Source organism: Equus asinus, chromosome 20 (assembly GCF_041296235.1).
Source record: "Equus asinus isolate D_3611 breed Donkey chromosome 20, EquAss-T2T_v2, whole genome shotgun sequence".
Taxonomy (NCBI): Eukaryota; Metazoa; Chordata; class Mammalia; order Perissodactyla; family Equidae; genus Equus; species Equus asinus.
In genome coordinates, this window is record NC_091809.1 from 22,712,988 (window position 1) to 22,735,496 (window position 22,509).

Below are 22,509 nucleotides of genomic sequence, written 5' to 3' on the forward strand. Positions count from 1 at the left end.
TCTCCTCTCCCACCCCACACAGTCCTTGAGCATCCCCTTATGATTGTCCCAGGGAAATGTTTAGAACCCTAGGAATTGCTTTTGCCCATTCACCAGAGTTCTCCCTTCTCCTAACAGCGCCCAAATGTAATTTCCTTTTTTTCCTCCCCAAAGCCCCAGTACATAGTTGTATATTCTAATTGTAAGTCCTTCTAGTTCTTCTATGTGAGATGCCGCCTCAGCATGGCTTGATAAGTGGCGTGTAGGTCTGCGCCCAGGACCCAAACTGGTGAACCCCAGGCCACCGAAGCAGAGGGCATGAACTTAACCACTACGCCATTGGGGCCGGCCCCTAATTTCCATTTTTGTGCCATCCTCCAGAATCCTCTCCTGTGATTGGAAGTTTCTCTGCCAGCTCAAAGGATCGAACCAGGACCCAGGCCTGGCCAATTAGCATATTAGAATCCTCTGAACACAGTGATTGGTTCAGGGGTGGCCACGTGACACCAGCTGGTCCAATGGGCATCTGCTCTGAGACTTTTGCTGGAGCCGATGGGAAGGAGGGGCTCTCCTGGCATGGGAAGGTGGAGCTGGTGGGTTGTCAGCCTGTAACTGCCCCCAGGAGGTGTGAGCCTGCCTTGGAGCAGGGCTATATAAATTAAAATGTTCTTTTGGCTACTGCAATGGAGACCCAAATAATAGGGGCTTACATAAGATAGATATTTATTTTTCTCTTAAGTAACAACCCAAGTAGCAGTAATACAATATGGCAGCTCCCTGGTCTCAGAGAGCCATGCTCCTTCCATTTTGTCGCTCAGTCATTCAGACAATGTTAAACCACCCAATCCAACATGATCCACTCCATGGCTTCATTCTAACCAGCAGGAGGCAGAAGAGGAAGAGGAGGACACACCCCTTGTCTTTAAGGGCAAGACCTAGAATTTGCCCAGCTCCTATCCCTTTACATCTCATTGACCAGCACTTAGTCACATGATCACATTTTGCTGCACGGGAGACTAGAAATGCGGTTTTTACTCTGGGTAGCCAGCTAAAAATCAGTGGTTCTATTACCATAGAAGAAGGTGATTGGATTTGAGGGGACAATGGACAGTCTCAGCCTCAGTGCAAATCCGAGCCAAGAGACAGCAACAAAATCCTGATGACATCTTTTTGAGTCCCTGGATCCAACTGTGCCTGAAGCTGGATCCATTGAACTTTTCAATTACACGAGCTATTAATTTCCTTTTTTGCACATGCCTGTTTGAATTGGGGTTTTGACCACTCGAAACAGACAAAACCCTGATTAATACAGTGAGCTATAAAGCCCCTAGTGTTCAGCACAGAATAGGAGTTCATAAGTGGGCATATTATTGTTACTATTATTGTTGTTGTTATAAGTATGTTGCAGGTGGCCCTACAGCTCACTGTTGCCTTCCCTACCTGTTTCTTCTTCCTCCCCTAGTACTGATAGAGAGCTCATCCCTCTGCTTTCATGCTCCCAGCCCTTACTGACTCACAGACCATAATGTTATTTGTCTCTGATTCCGATGGAATTTCATTTCGTCGCTCTTCCATATACATGGCAGAAAAGAAGCCTATCGCCCCAAAATGTTGGTGGAGGGAGTCCTGAACTCTGTGTGTGTGACAGGGCCCCCCTCTGTCATCCAGTCATGCCTCACCCACCCCCCTTTCTTAGAGCTCTTAGTTTTTTTTCTCCTTTTTAAAAAATTTTTGTCTTGATGAAGAGTAAACACGGGGCACATGTCCATAACTTTGGTCACTATTTTCATCCACTTCAGTGAGTTCTGATGCGTCTCCAATGGTTACAAGATTTCTCTGGGGAAGGGTCTGACCCCCACAGTGATTCCCTTTCTATATTTACAGGAAGAAACTCTCCACCGGCCCCCCATGGGCCGATGCCTTTGGAATGGGGATCTGGTGCCAGGAGGGTCAGAGGGATGGGGTCCAATAAGGTGGGGGGAGGGGTCACGGGCTGGGGAGCACAATGGGCCCTACTGGGGAACGGAAGCTTTCCAGGGCCAGGCCCCAAGCTGCCCATGGGGTCTGCATCCTGGCGGGAGGAGAGAGCCACCTCAGGTCGGGGAGACTGAGTTTGTGTGCCGGGCCCCCTCCTTCCGGCGCAGCATGAAGTCTCCGGGGGCGGCTGGACTCATGGCATAGAAGACATTGGCGTTGTCCGGAATCAGGAGCTCTGGCCAGAGGTGGAGATGATGAGCAAAGGCCCGCACAACCTCATTCTTGCCCCATAAAGCACCTCGGTAACGTGCTGCTGGTCACCCTGCGGCCTGAACAACCTTGGGCCCCTTCAGCCAGTGTGAAGCCAACCTCATTCTCCTCTCATTGGGAACCTGGATGACTTCCCAGTCGAAGCCTGAACAACCTCAAGTCTGCTCCCCACCATGAACCTGGGCAGCCTCCTGCCATTTCTTCCTGGAGTCTAGACAACCTACACTAGCAGCTTGGGCAAACTGAGGCCGCCCGTCCCAAACAACTTTCTGTGCTCCCTTGCCCCCAACCAATGCCCAGCCAAGGTCATGCTGCTCTCACCATGAACTTGGACAACTTCTAACTTCCTGCTTCCAGCCTGCACAACCTCTGGCCCTCGCCCTTGACATCTGAATGACCTCATGTACTCCTTCCTAACGTTCAGCCAACCTCATGTCATGTCCAGTTATATATCAACCTCTTGCCTCTCAGTCTTGAAAACTGGACAACCTCCTACCCACATCTACACTGAAAACCTCATGCTCCCCTACCCTGAATTTCAATACCATGTGGCCCTCTCCATGCCAACTTCATGGACAAACTCATTTCCCCTCAAATCCAAACCCAGATCCCCTTCAGTCTCCCACCCCACCAGGCTGAGCCTGAACAACCTCATGATCCTACAAATTTAAGCCCAGACAACATTCTACACTCCCTCTCCCACTTGACCCTGGACAATCTCCTTTCCCCCATAAATCCTAGGAGGACATCTTTGGTGCCCCCTCCCTCACAGTGAGCCAGGACAACCTCATGACCCCACATAATTGAGGCACAAATATTTGACTGCCTCTTATCCCTACTCTGTACCTAAACTACCTCATGGCCCTGTTAGGGCCATGCTTGACCCTGGCCAGTCTGCCACCCTCCAAGCGGTCCCTGCTCACCCCGGTCCCCAGGAAGGACTTGGAAGAGCTGGTAGTCATGGGCCCAGGGCTGGGCCACATTATGCTTTTGCAAGGCTCGCTGCACCACGCTGGGGGCCTTGTCCTGACTAGTGAGCTGGGAAGAGAGGGTGGGAGGTGAGGGGTGATGGCCCCAACCCCAAGGGCAGGGCTGCTCCCAGCAGGTCCCCAGCCCAGCTGCTCACCAAGATACTCCGATACAGGTTCCCATGGTCATTATCGATGCTGACGCGGATGACACGGGCCTCCGAGCCCTGCAGTCCCGGGAGGGGGATGCAAGGGCCGCTCAGGGACAAGGCCAGGGGCCGGGGGCCTGGCAGGTCTGGGCTCAGGGGCAGCTGTAGGCAGCGGGGTGGGGGTTGAGCCGAGCACTAGCCCCCTCCCTCATTGTATCCAACTCGTCCTCTGAAACACCCAGAGCCTGGGGACACGCCATTAGGATGCACACCAGCTCACATCTACACAACTACACCGCAGACAGACCTTCATGCTGTGTTACACAAACACGCTACACACGACCCATAAACACACAAACCCACGTTCACACAGAAGACATCCCGTGTACACACACGTGCTCGCAACTGTTATACACCCACGAGCCCACGTCCACAAACAGCCCTGCCAACGTCCTGCGGATATTGTAGAGATTCACGCCACATCTCTCCTTAACGTATGCAAATTCCTGGGGACACACATATCCTCGCAAAAGGGTGTGATCACGCCCTGGAGAGCCCTGTGGGCAAGCAGACCCAAGGGTCCAGATCTGAGCACAAGCCAGCTGTGTGCGCAGGCTCCTTCGCACATGCCTGGCCCCGGAAGCCCGCGCACGCCGGTGCGCATGCGCACACACAGTCTGGGCGCCCGCAGTCCCACGTGCGCGCACGGGAGGGCCCGGTACCTTGGTGCTGGGAACCTGGGGGCCTGGAGAGGCCGGGGTACTGCCAGGAGGAGGGTCCTTGCTTCTAGGACTGGACGGGGGGGACCCTGGGGACAGACTAGGGAGACACAGAGCTGAAGGTGGGGTGCCTGCCCCAACCTCTGACTCTGTCATCTCCAGTCCCTTCACCAAGCGGGAAGCTCACCTGGAGGTGGGGGATGAGGGGTCCCCGGGACTCCCGCCAGGGGACGGGCCTTTCTCTCGGGACAGCTTCCTGAGAATAGGGCCAGGAGAGGAGGCTGAAGCCAGACTCCGTCCCAGCAGCAGACCGCCGTCCCTGTCCACATCGCCCCCCACACACCCCGAGACTCACGCACTGAGGCGCTTGGTGAGGCTGATTCGCCGCCGGACACGTGGGGAGCTGGGGCAGGAGGCGGCCGGCGGCTCAGTGACACGGGAGACGTGGTAGCTGAGAGGTCGGGGTGCAGAGGCAGTGGGCAGGGAACCAGGGGATGAGAGGTAGAATCAGTGGGAAGCTGGATTTTGGGTGGGTAAGTGGGGAACAGCCAGGGGGGGAGCACCCAAGGTCAGGGTCAAGGTAGTAAATGGGGTAATTAGCATCAGGGTCTTATTTGGGATGAGTTGCGATGGCTTAGTTGACAGGTCACACTGGGACGCACAGGGTGGGAATGAGGAGTCAAATTTGGTGAAGGATAGAGTTCAAGGTCAGGTAACCATTGGGGTCCATGGTTAGGGTCATGGGTTCAACAGAATGGAAGGAAACAACTGGGATAGTTGAGTTGGATGGTCAGATATACGTCAAATTTGGAATCAATGTTGGGGGTCAATGATTGGGCTCTGAGAGTCAGACGGGGGGTCATGAATGGGGTCCAGGGTCAGATGGGGTCAAAGGTGGGAACAGAACAGAAGACACTTGAGTGCAGTTGCCAGCTACATGTTATAGGTTGAAGTCAGAAAGTCAGATGGGGTCAAAGTTTGAGGTCAGAGGTTGACTAGGGCCCTTGACCGGGCTGGAGATAATGCAGGGTCACAGGTTGGGGACTCAGGGCTCAGGAAGGGGTCTTAGGAGGCCTTGGGGAGGTAAATGGGATAGGCAGATCCAGGGTGCATACAGGGTCAGCCCGGGTGGGGCCAGGCCACAGGGGGGTCACCTCTGCTCCTCGCTGAGCTGCCGCTGTGCCCGCAGGGCAGCCAGGACAGGCGGGTGAGGGCTCAGGCAGTAGCTCCGACAGCGCCTCTGCAGCTGCTGGATGCGGGCCAGGATCTCCCACTCCTGGGGGGGTGGCCTCTGAGACCCTGCCCCTGCCCTGCCCCCAACCCTACCCCCCCACACCCACCCCAGGGCCCGCTTACCTTCCTCCTCTTCTCAAAGTTGATGAGATCCCCCTGCAGGCAAATTTTGTCTGAGCTGGAGCCTTCAGGGTCAAGGATCAAGGGTCAAGGTCGGGGGCTGAAATGTCAGGAGCCCCACTGCACTAAGGGGCTGGGGTCAAGAGTTCAGGCGGGGTCAAGGGTGGGGTGTCAGGAGGCCTACTGTGCTGATGGTGCTAGTGCTGAAGGCGATGGTGCTGGGGTCAAGAGGCAAGGGGCAGGCAGGGGTCAGACCTCTAGCATGTCCGGTAGGGCTGTGTCCAGCATAATCAGGTCCGTGAGAAAGGTACCAAGGTAGGGGACAGGGCCTGGGGGCAGTTTCTGTGGCCCCCAGAGCTCCAGTCAGTCTCAGCCATCACCCACTCCATCACGCTCCACCCCCTTCCCTGAGGGTCCCACTGGTCCCCATCCCAAACCACATCACTCACTGAGGGCAGGCTTCCTGGGGGGGTGTCCTCCTCTTGGGGTCCCTCGGTGGCCTCCTCCTGCAGGGAGGGGAAGATCTGAGCAGTCCTAGGGTCTCTTTGACCCCCCCTCGGGGAAGATGCCTCAATATACACCCATTTTGCTTTCAGCAATCACAGACCAGTTGCAAAGGTTTCCCAAGGGAAAGTGAACAGGGCGGGGGAGGGAGGGAGGGAGCAGATAAACCGCAGAAAGCAGGCCCCACCGGGACGATGAGACCCGTGGAAAGTCGTAGAAGAAAACTCAACTGGAGCCGGGAAGGCCTGTAGGGGGAGCTCTCACGCCCTGTGACACATCGTCAACTACACCAAATAGGAGACAGAGCTTGCATCATCCACGGGGAGTAAAATCACTCTACCAGGGGTGGAAGATTTCTCTCCCCACCCGGAAACAGCCCAGCCAATGAGAAATGCCACAGCTCAGCCAATGAGAAACGCCACAGCCCAGCCAATGAGAAATGCCACAGCTCAGCCAATGGGAAACGCTCCAGCTCAGCCAATGAGAAATGCTGCAGCCCAGCCAATGAGGAGCCACTGCCTCCCCGAGTTGTTACTTCCCTCCAATGAGCTTTCCTTTAGAACAGCCCCTCCCTCCTCCCCCTTCTCTCTATAAAAGCCCCTCCCCTCCTTTCTTTCCTGCATTTGCCTGTGGTTCCCCACAGCGTGTACGTCGTGAATTGCAATTCTTTTGGCTCTCCCTGGATAAACCCCTTTTGAGGCTTTATAAGTTGACAGAGGTGGGGCTTGCATGTGACCCTCCAGAGCCAGCCTTGACACAGCTGAGAATCCTTGTCTGGGGCCTGGATGGAACGGGCTGGCTGTCAGTCTGCTGGAGATACCCTGAATCTTGCCTTCACAGCATCGCTTGGCTGATAATTTTTTTTTTTGGTAGTGCTTTTATTTTATTCTTTTTGTTTTTTAAAGATTGACCCTGAGCTAACATCTCTTACTAATCTTCTTTTCTCCTTCTCCTTCCTCTTCCCCTCCCCCTCCCCCCCTCCTCCTTCTTCTCAAAGCCCCCCAGTACATAGTTGTATATTCCAGTTGTAGGTTCTTCTAGTTGTGACATGTGGGATGCCACTTCAGCATGGCTTGATGAGCGGTGCTAGGTTGGTGCCCAGAATCTGAACCAGCGGAACCCTGCACCCCAGAAGCTGAGGGTGTGAACTTAACCGCTTGGCCATGGGGTGGCTCTGTGATAGTTAATTACAAAGCTGCTGGAGGACTCATGACTGCACTGTGTGTCTCTCCCAAGGCGGGAACCATGCCTATCTGGTTCATGGAGTAGCCTCCTGGGACACAGTAGGTGCCTAATGCAGAGTCCCGTGTTCCTCGAGCTTATCGTTGTCATTAGAACCTAAACCTTGCCTACAATAAGTCAGATGTGCTGGCACACATTTTTCAGTTTTGCTTATCAAAGTCAAGGCCCTAGCACAATTTTTTTTTCACTCTTTGCTGCGACTGTGGCCTCAAGCGACCTTTTCCCGTAACTTCTGATATTTGTTGAATGAATAAATAAGGTGGTCACTGGGTGTGAGCTATCACGAGGGCAGCAGAGGTGGTGAAAAGGTGGGGCTGCTAACATACAGGAGGCAGGTCACTCCTGAAGGGCAAGAAAAGGACTCTAAGCCACAAGCGATGCCCTGTTCTGCCCCAGGTCCCCCTCCCGGCCCGGGATCCGCGGGGTCCGCACATCTCTACCTGGGAAAGGATCTCTCTGCAGCTGAGGTGGTTGTTCTCGTCGGAGAAAATCTGTGAAAGTTTCCTGAAAGTGGATAAGGGTTCCCTGGGGGGACAGGAGAGGGGTCAGAGGTCCGCGGCTGGGAGGCTCAGAGCTGGGATGGGGGAGGAGGAGAATCCGCCCCAGGGGACCCCCGCTCCTCGCTCACCGGCTCACGGCGCCCCAGCTGCGCTTGAGGCGGTAGATGGGGTTCGACTGCAGGGCCGACAGGATGGCGCGCAGCGAGGAGAAGTTCCGCAGCTCCCGGCAGCGCTGGGGGCGGGGTGGGGGCGCTGGTCAGACCTCAAGTCTGACCCCCAGGTACGAGCCACCTTTGATCCTATGACTTTTGACCCCTGGCCAGACCCCTACGACTCGCCCCACATCTGATAAGCTACCCAGAGTCAATCTCCTCCCGCAAGAGCCCCTCCCCTCCTCTCCCTGCAGCCCCAGCCCCGCCCCAAGCCGCCCCTCCATCCCTTACCTCTGACCTTGGCTGCTCGCGTCCCTGCCTCTTACTTCTCCCTGAGCCCTAGTCGTGCCCACAGCATCTCTCCTGGACCCAGACCCCTCCTCACTAAACCCAAGTCTCACCCCGGGTATCAACCTTCCACCCCCTCCCCTCCCCCTTCGCCACGCCCCCACTCTCTCCTGGGCCCCCCATTTCTCTCTTCCTCTCTGCCCCGAGGCTCCTGCCGCGCCCCTACCCAGTCTCTTTCGGGGACCCCCGCCCCCTCCCCCGGGCTTTGGTCCCTCCTCCAATCGTATCCCTTCCCCAGCACCGGCCCCATCCCATCCTCTTATCCCTGCACCCGCCCAGCGTCCCTCAGCTGTCCCTGGGCCGGGCCAGCCTCCACCCGCCGCCAGGCTTTCTCTTAGGCACTTCCCAGCCCCAACCCTCCTCTTATTCCCAGACCGCGGTCCTCTGCCTTCCGCCCGCCCCGCCTCCCCCACAACACGCACCTGGGCGATGCGGATCCACTTCTCCAGCCGCTGCGCCCTCTGCGGGGCGGCCAGGCCCGGCGGCCCGAGCACGGAGCCCAGCACGCAGCCGGTCACTGTGTTGAACTGGGTGACAGTGGCGCGCACGGTGGGGGCGACGCCTGCGGCCCCAGGCCGGTCCCGCTGCGACCACACGGAGCCCAGGCACTCGCAGGGCCGCACGCGGGAGAAGAGCTCCTGGGCGGAGAGGGGGACGTGGAAGTGGGTGGGTAGGAGCTGTGCCCAGCGGGACGTGCCCCCACCCCCCGCAGGCCCCGGGCCCTCACCACGTCCAGCAGGGTCAGCTGCTCGGCCACTTCGTCTACACCGAAGTCCAGGAGCTCAGGGCCTTCCTGCACCAATCCTTCCTCCTCTTGCGAGCAGCCTTCCGGGCAGCCTGCACAGGGAGTCTGGGCAGCTCCGGGAGGTCCTGAGGGAGCATTCGAGGGGGTTAAAAATGCGCAAATTTTAATCCAAGACTGGCTGTGTGACCTTGGGCAAGTCCCTTGGCGTTTCTGAGCCTCTCTTTCCTCATCTGTAAAGCGGAGACCTCCCTGAGCGTTTTTAAGGACGTGGGAGCAAAAGTAACATTCATCGAGCACCTGGCATGGATTAGCACACTCGGTAATTTAGCACACTAACCCAGCGGGGGAGGTACTATTATCCACCTTCTCCAGGTGGGGAAACTGAGGCAGGAACAATCTGCCCTATGTCACACCATCAGTAAATGGCAAGGCAGGGATTTGAAGCCAGGTGCTCAAAGGCTAGAGCAGAAAATAGGGCTTTTTGACTTTGAACCTCTGTTAGGATAAGATCTGTCTGCCCCGGTCTTGTGAGAAGTGGTAAAACTTTGTGGTTAACGGAAGGCTATTGTCCAAAAGCCCCAAGTTCAAATTCAAACTGGTCCACCGGGCTTGCTGTGTGAACTACAGCCAGGCTTTTTACCTCTCTGTGCATTGGTTTCTTCATCTGGACTTTTTTCAGTCAAACAAGATCATGCATGCGAGACTGCCATAAAGTGCTCAAGAAATATGAATGATGTTTCCGAAGTGGGTTTCAGTGGTGGCGCCCCCTAGGGGACATTTTGAAAGCTGGCTCCTGCCACAAGGTGGATGGACGTGCACAGAGAATTGTCCCACTCAGCCTCCAAATGTCCCTCCGAGACATTTGTGTCCTTGAAAAACCTATTGTTTGCAATAATCGGCTCCCAGAATCCGACTGTCTTGCTCATAAACACGAATTATTTTGGCTCCAGGAATGCAAAGACCGTGAAAGTCTGGACTTTCTTTTGTTCGGAAATTACGAGTGTTTACTATTTCGGAAAACGATGTCACCAAGGTCTGTGCTTCCAGCGTCTGTGTTGCCAGGGTGCTAGTCGGTGTCTGTGGCTGTCACATTCATCACCATCCTGCCACAGACAAAGGCACTGGACAACTTCATCGTGTCGCCCAGTGCCCAAGCATTGACACGTCAGCAAGCAGAGTTTATTGTTGTGCACGCTGCTTTCATTTGATTTCTTCCTCGGGTTACAGTTCCAGCATCATATTACTATTTTAAATTATCTTTGTGAGTCTAATTATGTCTCTGATTTCAAATTAGGACAGGTGGCATTGCAAAATATTAGTTTCAAAAAGTGGGCACTGGGAAAAAAAAACTGCACCCAAGTTTAATCAAACCTTCAGATCTTCCAGCAAGTATGGGGGATAGAGGAGCATGCCACATGTCACCACGGGAAAGCGAACAGGGAAATAGAGAAGAACGTGTCCTTCCTCAAGACAGATGACCCATTTTTTTCCTAATGACACAGGGACTGTCACAGAACAGAGACCTAAGGAACAAACAACCAAATGCCTTGAATGGATCTTTGGATTTTGAAGAAACAACTGTAAAAAAGGAAATTTAGGGACCATGGCATGATTTTAATATAGACTGGGTATTTTTTGATGTTAACTGATGACTGATGATTTTTTTGGAAATGATTGTGGGCATGACTGTTACATTTTTTTTAAAGTCCTTGTCAATTAGAGGTACAAACCAAAATATTTATGTGTGAAGTGACCTATGTCTGGGGTTTGCCTTCAAATCATCCTGAAAAGGAATTGGGGGGTCAAATGGACGATTGCTGAAGGTGAGCAATGGGTGTTCGAGAATTCCTTACACTATTCTCTCTACTCCTGTATAGGTCTGAAATTTTCCACAGTAAAAAGGAACCCAAAAATAAAGATATTAAGGTTCCCAGAGGCTGGCACACAGTAGGTATTCAATACATGTTTGTTTTCTCCTCTGACCTCAAGAACCCATAGCTTAGCTTAGCACTTTCAATAGAATTTCCTGCAATGGTGGAAATAGTTTCTACCTGTGCTGTCCGATGGGGCCGCTGAGCACTAGAACGGTGGCTAGTGGAGCCAAAGAACTGAATTATTTTTATTTCACTTAAGTGCAATTTCAATGGCTGCATGGGGCTGGTGGCTACCCCATCGGACTGAGCAGCTCTAATGACTTAGAATCCGCTGGTGAAATCTGGAAGGCAGAGGAAGAAAGGCACTTAGTAACCAGGAGGGAAGATTGCGGGCTAAAAATCTATAAATAACTGAGACTTTGTCATCCGGGAGAGAGCAGTGGCTGCTAGTTTGTAAAGCAGAGAGAAATGTGGCCACTTTATCTGAGTATTAGCGGATGGAGATGAGGGATACAGCGACACAGATGCTTTTGTGATAGGGATCAGATCAGACACAGATGGGTGAAAGATGATACTTTATAAGCAGGATGCAATTATTCAGTCAACAAATCCTCCTTGTTCCTGCCCCCTGAGGTCAGAGCCGGGGACAAGACGAATGAGAGATATGCAGAAAAATAAGGCGGGCTCAGAGGATGGAGGGGGGGGATATATTTGTTGGGAGGGGGTCAGAAAAGACATATCTCAGGATATTTTTCCCTCCCCCCCAAAGCTCTCTACAACAGAGGTTAGCAAACTCTTTCTGGAAAAGACCAGACAGTCTGCTGACACGTACTCGACAGGAAAATATCAGTGTGGCTTCTTGTATCTATTTCTTTATAAGTGGTCCATAGCTAATAAGTAAGAATCAGTGATAATAATGAAAATTACACTTTTGCCAAGCCCTCATTGTTTATTTATTTACTCGTTTACTGATTCTCTTCCCCAGGAAACTGGGTCTCCTGCCCACTCTTATGTGCCCAGAGCCGGTGGCCAAATATTTGTTGAAAGAATGAAGAGGCCAATGAGGTAAGTACTGTGATTGGCCCACTTCACAGCTAAGGAAACTGAGGCTCAGAGAGGTGAAGTGACTTATCCAAGGTCACACAGTCAGCAAACGGCAGAACTGGGATTCGAACCCAAGTCTCTGGGGCTCCCAACACAAGTAGCAATGGAGTGATCTGTGGCTAGAAACACCGGGCGTCCTGACCCAATGGTGGAGTATCTTTGTAGTTAGGATGGAGGGGGTAGGGGGAGGCGCTAGACAAATGCTAATACGTTAGACCAAGAGTTATTATCCCCACTTCACAGGTGGGGAAACTGAGGCTCAGACAGGGTTAAGAACCTTGCCCAAGATCTGTAGCTCTTTGAGCAGAGAGGAGGCCCCTGGGGGATGGAGCAAGCAGGAGAGGCCTCCTCAGAGCCCTATCAGCGAGCAACCCCCTCACCTGCCCTGGCCTGGGGCTGCGCCTCCTCTTCCTGCGCATGCTCAGCCTCCTCCAGGAACTCGCCCAGCAGCTTCTCCGCCTCCCGGGCCTCGGCGCCCAGGGGGGCCGCCCAGCCCAGGAAGGTGCGAACACTGCTCAGGTCCGAGTGGGCCGGAGGGTCCCGGAAATCCTGAGGGTGGTCCCGCAGCCAGGAGCCCAGCACCGACACCACAGCCCTGGCCGGAGGGGCGGGGCCTTAGAGCCCAGCCCGCAGCTCTGAACCTGGGGGGCCCCTCCTCTTCAGATCCCAGCTGTGACCTCTAGGCCCCCCCCCCCCATGGGAGACCAACCTCAGGTTCTGGTTGAAGCTCAGATCGCGGCCCTCTGTCTTCTTGATCTCTACCCTGGGCAGAATCCCCCAACTGGGTCAAGAGGAGGGAGCTATGGGGGGCTCAGGAGGAGGGTTCTGGGGTTGGGGGGGTTTCCGGGTTCCAAACCGGAGGGAGTGCCCAGGAGGTTTCCCGTGGGTACTGACCCCGGAGGCAGGGGCGGCGGCGGCGGGGGCAGGAGAAGGGCCAGCACCCGGGCAGTGGGCACGAAGGCCCGGTGGGTGGCCAGGAAGGCTGGCACGAAGCCCGGGTCCTGTGCGCGGTCTCCAGACACCAGCTCCTGCACCAGCCGCTCCAGCCGCGCCGCCCTCAGCGCCCGCACCTTGCTGGTACGGTAATGGAGGAAGGCGTCGCAGGCAGCGGGGCTGGGGACCTGCAATGGGACACGGAGGAGTGGCCCCCGGAGCCCCCCTCCAATCCCTCCCATCTCTACCGCCGCTCTTGCCTCTGATCCCGCCCCCTGGACTCATTATTTTGCCCCAGGCTCGGATGACCCGCAGCCTGGCCGGGACACCCTCGTCCTCCCAGGCCCTGCCCTCTGTCCTCAACGCTCCAGCCACGCTTCACTGGCGCTTCCTGGTGCCTGCCCTCCCCGCCCCCTCGCCCTCACCTGGCCGCTTCTAAAGACCATCTCTCCCTCCAGCTCAGCCCCGCTAACCTGGCTAACCCGGGCCCTGCCGTCCAGTTGGGTCCCCGGGTCGCGCTCTGCAACCGCGCGCTCACCTGGCCCCGCCTTCCTCATCTCCTCCACTCACCTGGCCGCCCCAAGTCCCCTCCCCACCCTTACCTGGCCGCCTTGAAGCCCCACCCCTCCACTCTGCCCTCACCTCTTTACCTCCCCGCCCCTCCACTCGGCCCCGCCCCCACCCGGTGGCCTCCCGCCCCGCCCCCTCCGCCCCCTCCTCACCTCGCCGCCCCCAGGCCCCTGTCCCGGGCTCCAGCGCTGGCTGCGCTGCCGCCGCAGGGACACACTGTACACCGCGCCGTCCTCGGTCTCCTGGCCCCAGTCCTGCAGCGGCGCCTGGACGCGGAGGCGAGCTCAGGGCGCCGCTGGGGGCTCAGGACCCTCTCCCCCGCGGCCTCGGGCTGGCCCTTCCCGCTCCATCCTCCCTTCCCGGCCGGAGTCGGCGAGACTCAGGGCGGGGTCCCAGGCTAGAGAAGCCCCCTTGGCGCCGCGGGGACCCTCCTTCCCCGGTCCTGGGAGAATGGGCTGGCATTTTGGGACGTCCCAGGGTCCAGTCTCACGGAGTCTGTCTCTGTCCCCTCCTGCAGATGCGCTGAGACCACCCCCCCACACACACACACCACCCCGCGTCTTCCATCCCTAAGAGGAACCTGCCACTGCACTGGGTCAGCAGCCAGGAGGCCTGAGGGCGGGGACCTGGAGGTCGCCAGGGATGTGGGGTCCCGGGAGCCCCGGCCCCCTTACCAGGGCGAGCTCCCGGCCCGCTGTCCGCTCCATGGCCCGTGCCCGTCCCGCTCAGTGGCGCCGAGGAGTGAGGCGGAAGGGCCGGCGGCACGGGGCGGGGCAGCCAGGCCTCCCGGGGGCGGGGCGGGGTGGGGCAGGCGGGACCCACACTCTCGGATGCCCCCAGGCGGACCCCCGCGCCCAGCTCAGGCCCCCGGGGTAGAGCTTCCAGCTCTCCCTATAGGTGTGTATCAACCTGTGCCCAGGAACAAGGCCACCTCTCTCTCCCAGGGGAGGGCTCTTTGCTGTGTCCCCAGGTGTGGGGGAGCTAGTGTGCATAGCTAAGTGGGGGCAGGTCTGCGTCCCCAGGCGGACAGTCCCCTGTCCTTAGACGGGGAGGGCTGATCCGCCCCAGGGGTGGGGGTATGTCCGTCCCATTTCTCTGGAGGGGCAGGGAGAGCCCCATGTGTCCCCAGCTGATGGCGGTCGTCACTGCCCCGGTCGGAGGGGTCTGGGTCTGCGGCACTGGGTTTGAGGGGCAGCGTCTTTGGGGCGGAGCCGGATCAAGCAGAGGCGAATACCCAGGGGGCTGGTCGGTGACATTTATTGCGCGATTCGGAGGCCGGCGCGGACCCGCCTGGGGAGATTTACTGTGGGAACGTCCGGCGGCCCAGCCCCCGTCTCTGCTCCGGGCGCCGCCGGCCCGCTCCGCTCCCTTGTGCCGGCGCGTTCAGCCCTTGAAGGGGCCCGGTGGGCCGGCGGCTGGGCCCAGAGGGCTCGAGGACTCCGCAGGGGCCGGGAGACGCCAGGTGGGCGCCAGGGCGAGTCTAGGACCTCCGCGAGCGATTGCGCCTGTTGTGGGTTTCGATGAATTTCTGGGAACGCATCTTGAGCGCCGCGCGGGTCACCATGCCGTCGTCTTCGTCCTCACTCTCCTCTTCGTCTGCGAAGGGCGATGGGGGGGATCCAGGTTCCCACCTCTGGCTCGATTGTCTCTTCCTAGCCTTTACCACCCCACCCCACCCCCACCTGGGCCCATGGCCCGGCCTCGGACCACCTCCGGATGCTCGGCTTGGGCCCCCAGCTCCGCCCCTTTCTCCTGCCCGCACTGACCGAAGAACTTGTCCTTGGGCCTGGTGAGCGGCAGGGAGATGCGGGTGTTGTACAAGGGCAGCTTTCCCTCTAGGCTGGAGTAGAACTGGGGGGGGGGGGGGCGAGAGAGAAGAGTGAGGGCGGGGCCTGGACTGCAGGAAGCCGAGTTCCCCTCCTGCCCATCCCGCTCCGAGATACACCTGAGTCCACACGCACGGCTGCCCACTCCTCCAGCTGAGTTTTTCTCGGGCCCGTTCGCGTCACCCTTTCTCGGCGCGCACCCTGATACCCGGCCCCATCTCCTTGTCCTCCCCCGAGACCCGCCCCTGGTCTCTAGGCCCCACCCCTTGGCCTCTCGAGACCCTCATCCCCCGAGCCCAATAGTATCCAGAGGACACTCTGGAAGCTCACCTGGCTCGTCCCTGGCTCCTCAAACCTCACCTGTTGTCCCTGAGGCCCATTCCCGGCCCCCCGGCCCCCCCACCCCCAGTCTTCCGAGGGTTGCCCCCGGCTCCTCGGTTTTCCGCCTCAGTCCTGGCGGCTCGGGCACCTCGCGGTTGGCGATGTGGCGCAGCATCTCCGGCACCTCGTGGCTCTGGAGTTGCCCCTGCAACTTCAGCAGCTTCTCCTCCACGAGGCCCAGCAGGTTCTGCAGATAGTCAGGCGCCTTGGGGTCCAGCTCCCTTCCCGCGGAGCGGCCGGCCTCCTGCGGTCGGGGGCAGAGTCAGGTCGGCCGGGGGCGGGGCCTCCGGGGCAGGCTCCACCCGGGGGCGGGGCTTTGAGCTGAGGGGCACCCAGCAGGGGCGGGTCCTCTAGGACAGACTCCACCCAGGGGCGGAGCTTTGAGCTGAGGGGCACCCAGCAGGGGCGGGTCCTCTAGGACAGACTCCACCCGGGGGCGGGGCTTTGAGCTGAGGGGCACCCAGCAGGGGCGGGTCCTCTAGGACAGACTCCACCCGGGGGCGGGGCTTTGAGCTGAGGGGCACCCAGCAGGGGCGGGTTCTCTAGGACAGACTCCACCCGGGGGTGGAGCTTTGAGCTGAGGGGCACCCAGCAGGGGCCACGCCTATGAGGGCAAAGCCTCTAAGAGCAGCGATGGGAGGAAGTCTTTTCGTGGGGGGGATAATAACTCGAGAGAAGCCTTTGGGGGGACAGGCTTCTGAAGAAATGGGACTCTGCTGCGGGATGGGTGGGGCTTCTGTCTCGGGCCGCTCCAAGATTGGAGGGGAGTCTCTGAGGTTTTAGAGGGGGCAAGGCGGGACCTTCCCACGGGACAGGATAACGGGGTTCCCCTAGGGACGTGGGTTGGGGCTTCCCCTGCAGGCAGGCCTCTGATGCCCCGGCGTGGGTTCCCTTGAATGGGCTACAAGGTGGGAACCTCACCTGGGTGGCTGCGCCTCCTCTTGGGTCCTGGGAAGTTGGGGGCGGGGCTCCCTCCCGGGCGGGGCCAGCCACTGAGACCTGGTGCAGCTTGCCTGCCAGGTGCTCCAGGCCCTCCTTGGTGGTCTGCATCGCCCGCAGCGCACGCTCCAGCTGCTCTCGGGCCTCCGTGCGCCGCTGCTCCTCCGCCTGGAGGCGCCCCTGCAACTCGGCTAGCAGCTTCTGCTCGCTGCAGGGAGTGGGGAGGCCGCCGTGGGAGCGCCACCCACCCCGCAACCCCCACTCTCGCCCTCGGGCCTCACCCGGGCCTCACCTCACCAGCGTGGCCTCCCCTGAGTACTTGAGGTCTTCGAGCTCCCGCTGCAGCCGCTGCTTCTCTTGCTTCAGCCTCATCAGCGTCTGCTCATTTTCGCTCTTGAGCGTCTCCAACTGCGTGAAGGTTTCACCTTGCGCCAGAAACCGCCGCACCACCGCCTGCGGGCCACCCAGCCTCAGTCAGAGCCGGGGCCTGGCGAGGCACGGGTGCACGCCTCGTCTTCCCCTTCCCCCGGGCACACAAGACAGGTGGCCTAAGCTGGTGGCTTCGGCCCAGCGATGTTTAGGGACTCTGGGATGCCTCAAAGGTCTGCAGTCCCGACAAACCATTTTTGCGGGCCCTTCCTTGTCTATATAAGGAATGTGAATGAGCCAACATCAGCTTGCGGGGCAAGGTACCAGGAGGCATCGCTGCTTTCCAGAACGAACGTGCCAGCGACATTCTGGCAGTGAATCTCGCCCAATCCCGTGAGTGATCCGCCCACCGGGCCTATTTCTGGAAAGGCGCCCAGCCCCAGTGTCCCAGATGACCACGTAGGTCCGAGACCCAGAAGTCCCCAGCGCCACCCATGGGAGAGGTCACAGGTTGGGGAGTCCCAAAGGGGAGAAACTGGACTAGAGTCCAGTGGGATCAGTGTTTGCAAGCGGAGGACATAAGGGTCTTAGAAAATGTCTAGGAAAACGCTGCAAGGCAGAGGTCCAGCTTGCCAGAGTCTGAGGGTGGCACGGGACAGTCTCCTGGGCCCCAGGCCATGTTACAGGCGCTGGAGACACAGGAGAGGACAGACAAAACTCCCGGTTCTGGCACAGCTCACTGCCAAAGAAGTCAGTGCCCGCATCAGAGCGAACAGGAGAGAGAATGGTGGCGAGTGTAGACAGCGCGCGTGGGTTTTGCTGGGAGGGGCAGCAGAGAAACGGGGCAGTATCTGGAGGAGGTTTTGGGTGGGAGGAGCTGTCTTTTAAGAAGAGCGTAGGTTTGTGTGCTGAGGAGCCAACCTGGGAGAAAGGGGAGGCTGGATGTGTTGGCTTCGGGGCGGGCGGCTCGCGCGCGTCTGGAGCGGAGAGGGCTGTGGGCAGCACTCACGTGCGTTTCGGCCACGCCGGTGGCGTCCTTGACCTTGCCGAAGAGCACCTCCATCTGGTACATGCTCCAGCGCTGCAGCAGCTCCTGCTGCTTGACGTGCAGGCTGTCGTGGGTCACATCTTCCGACTGCAGCAGCACGTGCTCGCGCTGGGACTGCTCGTGGGTTGAGGTCAGGAGGTCAGCTCCGGGATAAGGGCTTAAGACGGAGGCCAGGGAGGGGTAGCGGGAGGGGGGTCGAGGAGGGGGTGGGGCCTGGCCTGGGAGCCGGGGCAAAGGCTTGGGGCCAGGGACAGGCACCCAGGCGGGAGTCAGGAATCAGGAATCAAGGCTGCTCGGCCTCACAGGCAGTGCAGAGGGGCGGGGTCAACAGAGAGGGGCGGGGCCTATGGGTTAGGGGCGGGCTATAGGCGGGGTCAGATGCGGATGGGGGCGGGGCTGAGTCAGGTGCGGAAGGATGCGGACCAACCAGTGAGTAAGAGGAGGGCTGGAGACTCCTCCAGTAGGACGGTCAGATGGGGGGCGGGGTCAGGGAAGTGGGAGGCACCTTGGCATCCAGAGACGGTGGAGGCGGAGTCAGGAGAAAAGTCAGGGGTGCGGCAGGGTCTAAGATGCGTGCCAACGTGGGGGCGTGGCCAGGACCCCGCGGGGCACAGCTGGGGCCCCTCACCCCTGGGTGCCCACCTTGCGCTCCATGCGCTCGTTCTGCAGTTTCTTCTCCTCCGCTCGTTTCTTGCACTCAGTTAAGTTGCGCTCGCGCTTCCTGCGTTCTCGGAACACTGTCTCCTCCAGAGACTGCAGCTGGTTCTGAAGGGCGGGCGGGCAGGGGAACAGCGGGGCTGGCTGGCACCTACCGTGGCTCAGGGCCGGAGCCGCGGGCCCAACTCTGGGCAGCTGGGCCAGGCTGTAGGATCCTGGGAGATAGATGGCGGGGCTCGGGGACAGCTAGGGTTCAGATTCTGGGGCCAGGGGACCAGGGTGGCTGGGCAGGACCCCCAGGGGCCGGCGGGCTGGCACCTTGGCGATGTCCCTGGCGTTGAGCGCCTCTTGATTCACCACCTGCAGTTCCTCCACCTCGTGTTTGGTCCTCACCACCTCGGCCTCCACGGAGTCCAGCCGGTTCTCCAAGTGAAGGCTCTCCTCCTGGGACGTGGGAGGTGGGGCAGGCCTGTGACCTCCGTTCCTGGCCTGGCTGCCCCTCCCACTTGCCTCCCCGCCCCGCAAGCTGTCCTGGGCCCTACCTGGAGATAGGCCTTGAGCTGCAGGTACACGCTGGTGATGTGCTCCGCCTCCTCTGCCTTCATCCGGGCCTTCTCCAGGCGGTTCTCCAGGTTCCGCATGGTCTAGAGGGACGCCAGGCTGGGCTGAGTCCTCTCCCCCTGCAATCCCTCCCCCAGGACCGAGCGCCCCCAGACCTCACTGGCGCCACCTTGGCCACCTCCGTGTTGCTGTCTTGCATCTCGGCCATCTCCAGCTCGCGCAGGCTGTGCTGCAGTTGCAGCTCCTCCAGCCACTTCTGCCGCAGCCCCACCTGGTGCCGCAGAGCATTCAGCTGCTTCACCTTCTCGCTCACCCGGTGGTCCAGGTACTCCAGGGCCTGCTGGAGGGAGGCGAGCAAGGGCAGGCTCATCGCCACGGCCATATCCATTTATTTGCCTTCCAGATGTCTCCATAAGCACCTCCAAGCCATGGTGTCCAAAATTGAGCACTTGATCCTTCCCCAAACCTGCCCTTCTGGAATATTCCCCATCTCAGCTCCTGGCAGCTCCATCCTCCCAGGGGTCAAGTCCAAAACCTTGATGTCGTTGTCATCTTCTCTTTTCCTCTCCTGCCTACATCCAATTTCTTAGCAATCCTCTGCTCTATTTCAAAGGTTCCCCCGGAGATACCTCTTTCTTCTTTCTTCTACCACTTTTCGGTGCGGCCAACACCATCTTTCACCTGGATGACCTCCTCCGGGCTCCCACTCTTGCTTCCTCACAGTCCATTTTCCACTTCTCAGATTCTTAGTACAAAATCCACACCCTTCATCGTGGCCAGCAAAGCCTGCTGCAAGATTCAGCCCTTGCTGGCCTCCTTGACCTCACCTCCTACGGAACCCCCTCACTCACCCCCATCCCACCACACTAGCCTCTCCGTGTCTCTAACACTCTATGCTCCTTCCTACCCCAGGGACTTTGCACTTGCTGTTCCATCTGTCTGGGGCGCTTCTCCTCAGATCATCTCCTGCCTGTTCCATTCTCAGCTCAAATATCACCTTCTTAGAGAGAGGCGTCTTTGCTGTCCCCCACCACCAATCTAAGTGCAAACCCCTGTCCCCATACATCTATAGTAAGTCATTCTGTTTTATTTTACTTGTTTTTCTTGTCACTACTGGAAATCACTTTGTTTCTATATTTGTTGTTTGTAGGGGGTTTGGTCTGTTTTCTCCACTATGATATGAGGGGACTTTGTTTTTTCACTGCATGGTCCCCATCATCTCATACCATGCCAGGCACACCATCAGTGCGTGATAAAGATTAATTGAGTGAATAAATGAATGGCAGCTGATGTGGAGAAAGGATTGGAGAGAGTGAGACGGGAGGCAGGGAGTCCAGTGGGAAGGGGACCTCCCCCCACTGGAAATGAAGGGGCATGGTCAGTGGAGTGGGGACACAGCAAACCTGGCCTGTCTTGTTCTTCAGGTACGGCTTCTCTGACTTCCACCCCCGAATCACTGCCTGGACCAATTTCTCATCTCCCTGCAAGGAGAAGGGCTCAGTCCGCACTCACTCAGGCCACCTCTACTCGAGGTGGCGTCCTGCCTCTGGGATGCTGCCCCCGTCCCTTGGAACCTCTTCCCTGCCTCTGCACCCTCACCTGGAGCAGGTCCGTCAGCTGTAGCTGCAGCACCCTGATCTCATCGCGCAGCTGGTTGATGGTCTCCTGATTCTTCTTCATGTTCCACTGGGTGCTCTCATAAAAGGCCTTCCTGTCACCCTCTGGCAGATGACCAAGCAGAGTGTCACCGGAGGAGGGAGGGACTTCCCAGAGGAAAGGCCTTTTGGTAATCATCAACTTAATATTCTAACAATACTTCATTTTGAGCATTTATTTTGTGTTGGATGCTGGACCAAGAATTTTCCAGGTATCAAATACCAAATGCCAATAGGTGCATATCCAGATCCATGTCATACCCATTTTACGGATGAGAAGACTGAGGCTCAGGCTTATTAGAATGTTTGAGGCCATAAGCAGTCTGACTCCTGAGCCCATACTCTCAACCACTATGCAAGATTACCTCCTAATAATAATAAAACAACAATAATAATAATGGTTCACATCTGGATTTCTCAACCTTGGCATGACTGACATTTAGGATGGATAATTATTTGCTGTGGTGAGCTGTTCTGGGCATTGTCGAATGCTGAGCAGCATCTCTGGCCTCTACCCACTAGAAGCCAGTAGCACTCCCTTGACAATGTGACAACCAAAAATGTCTTCAGACATTGCCAAATGTCCCCTGGGGAACAAAAAAGCGCTCTTCCATTGAGAACCACTGCTTTACACTTTATATTGCTTGACCATGTGCCAGGCACTGTTCTAAGCCCTTGACACATTTCAGCTTCCTATGGGGTAATACTGTTACTATCCCCATTTTATGGATGGAGAAACAGAATAATTAGGTTACTCTTAATTCCCCAAGATCAAACAATTAGTATACGCAGGGGCAGGTCCAGGGCAGTTTGAATCCAGAAAATCTGGCTCCAGAATCTATGTTCTTCACCACGCCATGCACGGGAGAAGACTTGAAACTACACAAAAGTAGGAAATACAGTCCAGTTGGTTCTGAGCCCAGAAAAAGTTTTATGAGAGATGAGGAAAACCATGAACAAGTAGGACTCTTTGCCTCCAGAAACTGGCCACCTGGATGAATGCCGGTGAAACGCCCTTGTCACACTTTGTGTGGTCAACGGGCTGGGCGGGCACTCTTGATTCTTGACCCTTCCTTACCCTCTGGAGCCATCTTACCTAACAGTTGTATCTTCCTTTGTAACTCGGCCACCTGCATCTGCACAGCGGCCTTCCCTCCGATGGCGTGGAGGGATCTCGACTTGGAATGGAGTGGGGGCCAGGCCTGTGCCGCACTCTTGCCTCGGGGGTGACGTTGGTTGGCCTGAGCCTGACTCCCCTTGACCTTGGAGGTGGTTGCAACCTGGTCCTGAACAGGTTGGACGTTGGCAGTGGCCGCCCAGCACAGAGGAGACGTCATGATTGGGTTGGGGCCGAGGGCCCCTGGGAGTTACAGGGGCGACTAGGAATAGCCCCTGTCCGGGATCCGTCAGCTCGGGTTCCTCGGACTCCGGGAATGCACTTTCCGACCGCTTGGCGGGGCCTCGCAGCATCTCCCGGTTGCTAGGTAACCTCCTCCCCCGCCTCCCTCCAGCGCTCCCATGGAAACCTCCCGCGTTCCACACCACCGCTCTCATTGGCTGACCCTGCGAGGGTGGGCGGTCCCAACAGGGGGCGGAGCAGACCGCTCAGCAGGATGGTGCGGGAGAGGGTACTTTGGCTCACGTGGCCATCCCATTTCCTCCCCCACCCCGCCGGGGGTTCGGGGG

General features: G+C 57.9%; 2 protein-coding genes across 9 annotated transcripts; both read right to left on the reverse strand.

Moving 5' to 3' along the window:
• Positions 1 to 685: 685 nt before the first annotated feature.
• RGL3 (ral guanine nucleotide dissociation stimulator like 3) lies at positions 686 to 14,126 on the reverse strand. Of its 6 annotated transcripts, none has more exons than XR_011496161.1 (19): positions 14,062 to 14,126; positions 13,540 to 13,653; positions 12,779 to 13,005; positions 12,594 to 12,647; positions 12,265 to 12,479; positions 8,889 to 9,031; positions 8,584 to 8,799; positions 7,790 to 7,893; positions 7,602 to 7,686; positions 5,865 to 5,921; positions 5,671 to 5,757; positions 5,419 to 5,451; positions 5,217 to 5,338; positions 4,422 to 4,513; positions 4,250 to 4,318; positions 4,066 to 4,162; positions 3,353 to 3,505; positions 3,150 to 3,264; positions 686 to 2,191 (listed from the first exon to the last, which is right to left on the reverse strand). XR_011496161.1 is itself a non-coding variant. In XM_044753103.2 (19 exons), the coding sequence occupies exons 1-19, from the start codon at positions 14,092 to 14,094 to the stop codon at positions 2,073 to 2,075; spliced, it is 2,139 nt and encodes a 712-aa protein (XP_044609038.1). In that variant the 5' UTR covers positions 14,095 to 14,126; the 3' UTR covers positions 686 to 2,072. The 6 variants fall into 6 exon arrangements, 5 of the variants coding, with proteins under 5 accessions (XP_044609038.1, XP_044609039.1, XP_070348183.1 ...); XM_044753103.2 differs by having other exon boundaries at positions 4,418 to 4,513; XM_044753104.2 differs by lacking the exon at positions 5,671 to 5,757 and having other exon boundaries at positions 4,418 to 4,513.
• A 497-nt stretch (positions 14,127 to 14,623) lies between these two features.
• Positions 14,624 to 22,300, reverse strand: ODAD3 (outer dynein arm docking complex subunit 3). Of its 3 annotated transcripts, none has more exons than XM_044752492.2 (13): positions 21,920 to 22,300; positions 20,768 to 20,889; positions 20,572 to 20,649; positions 19,338 to 19,508; positions 19,150 to 19,251; positions 18,926 to 19,051; positions 18,593 to 18,715; positions 17,912 to 18,064; positions 16,826 to 16,986; positions 16,516 to 16,741; positions 15,683 to 15,838; positions 15,154 to 15,238; positions 14,628 to 14,983 (listed from the first exon to the last, which is right to left on the reverse strand). In XM_044752492.2, the coding sequence occupies exons 1-13, from the start codon at positions 22,158 to 22,160 to the stop codon at positions 14,868 to 14,870; spliced, it is 1,860 nt and encodes a 619-aa protein (XP_044608427.1). In that variant the 5' UTR covers positions 22,161 to 22,300; the 3' UTR covers positions 14,628 to 14,867. The 3 variants fall into 3 exon arrangements, with proteins under 3 accessions (XP_070348186.1, XP_044608427.1, XP_070348185.1); XM_070492084.1 differs by having other exon boundaries at positions 14,629 to 14,983; positions 19,347 to 19,508; XM_070492085.1 differs by lacking the exon at positions 20,572 to 20,649 and having other exon boundaries at positions 14,624 to 14,983.
• Between the last annotated feature and the right edge of the window lie 209 nt (positions 22,301 to 22,509).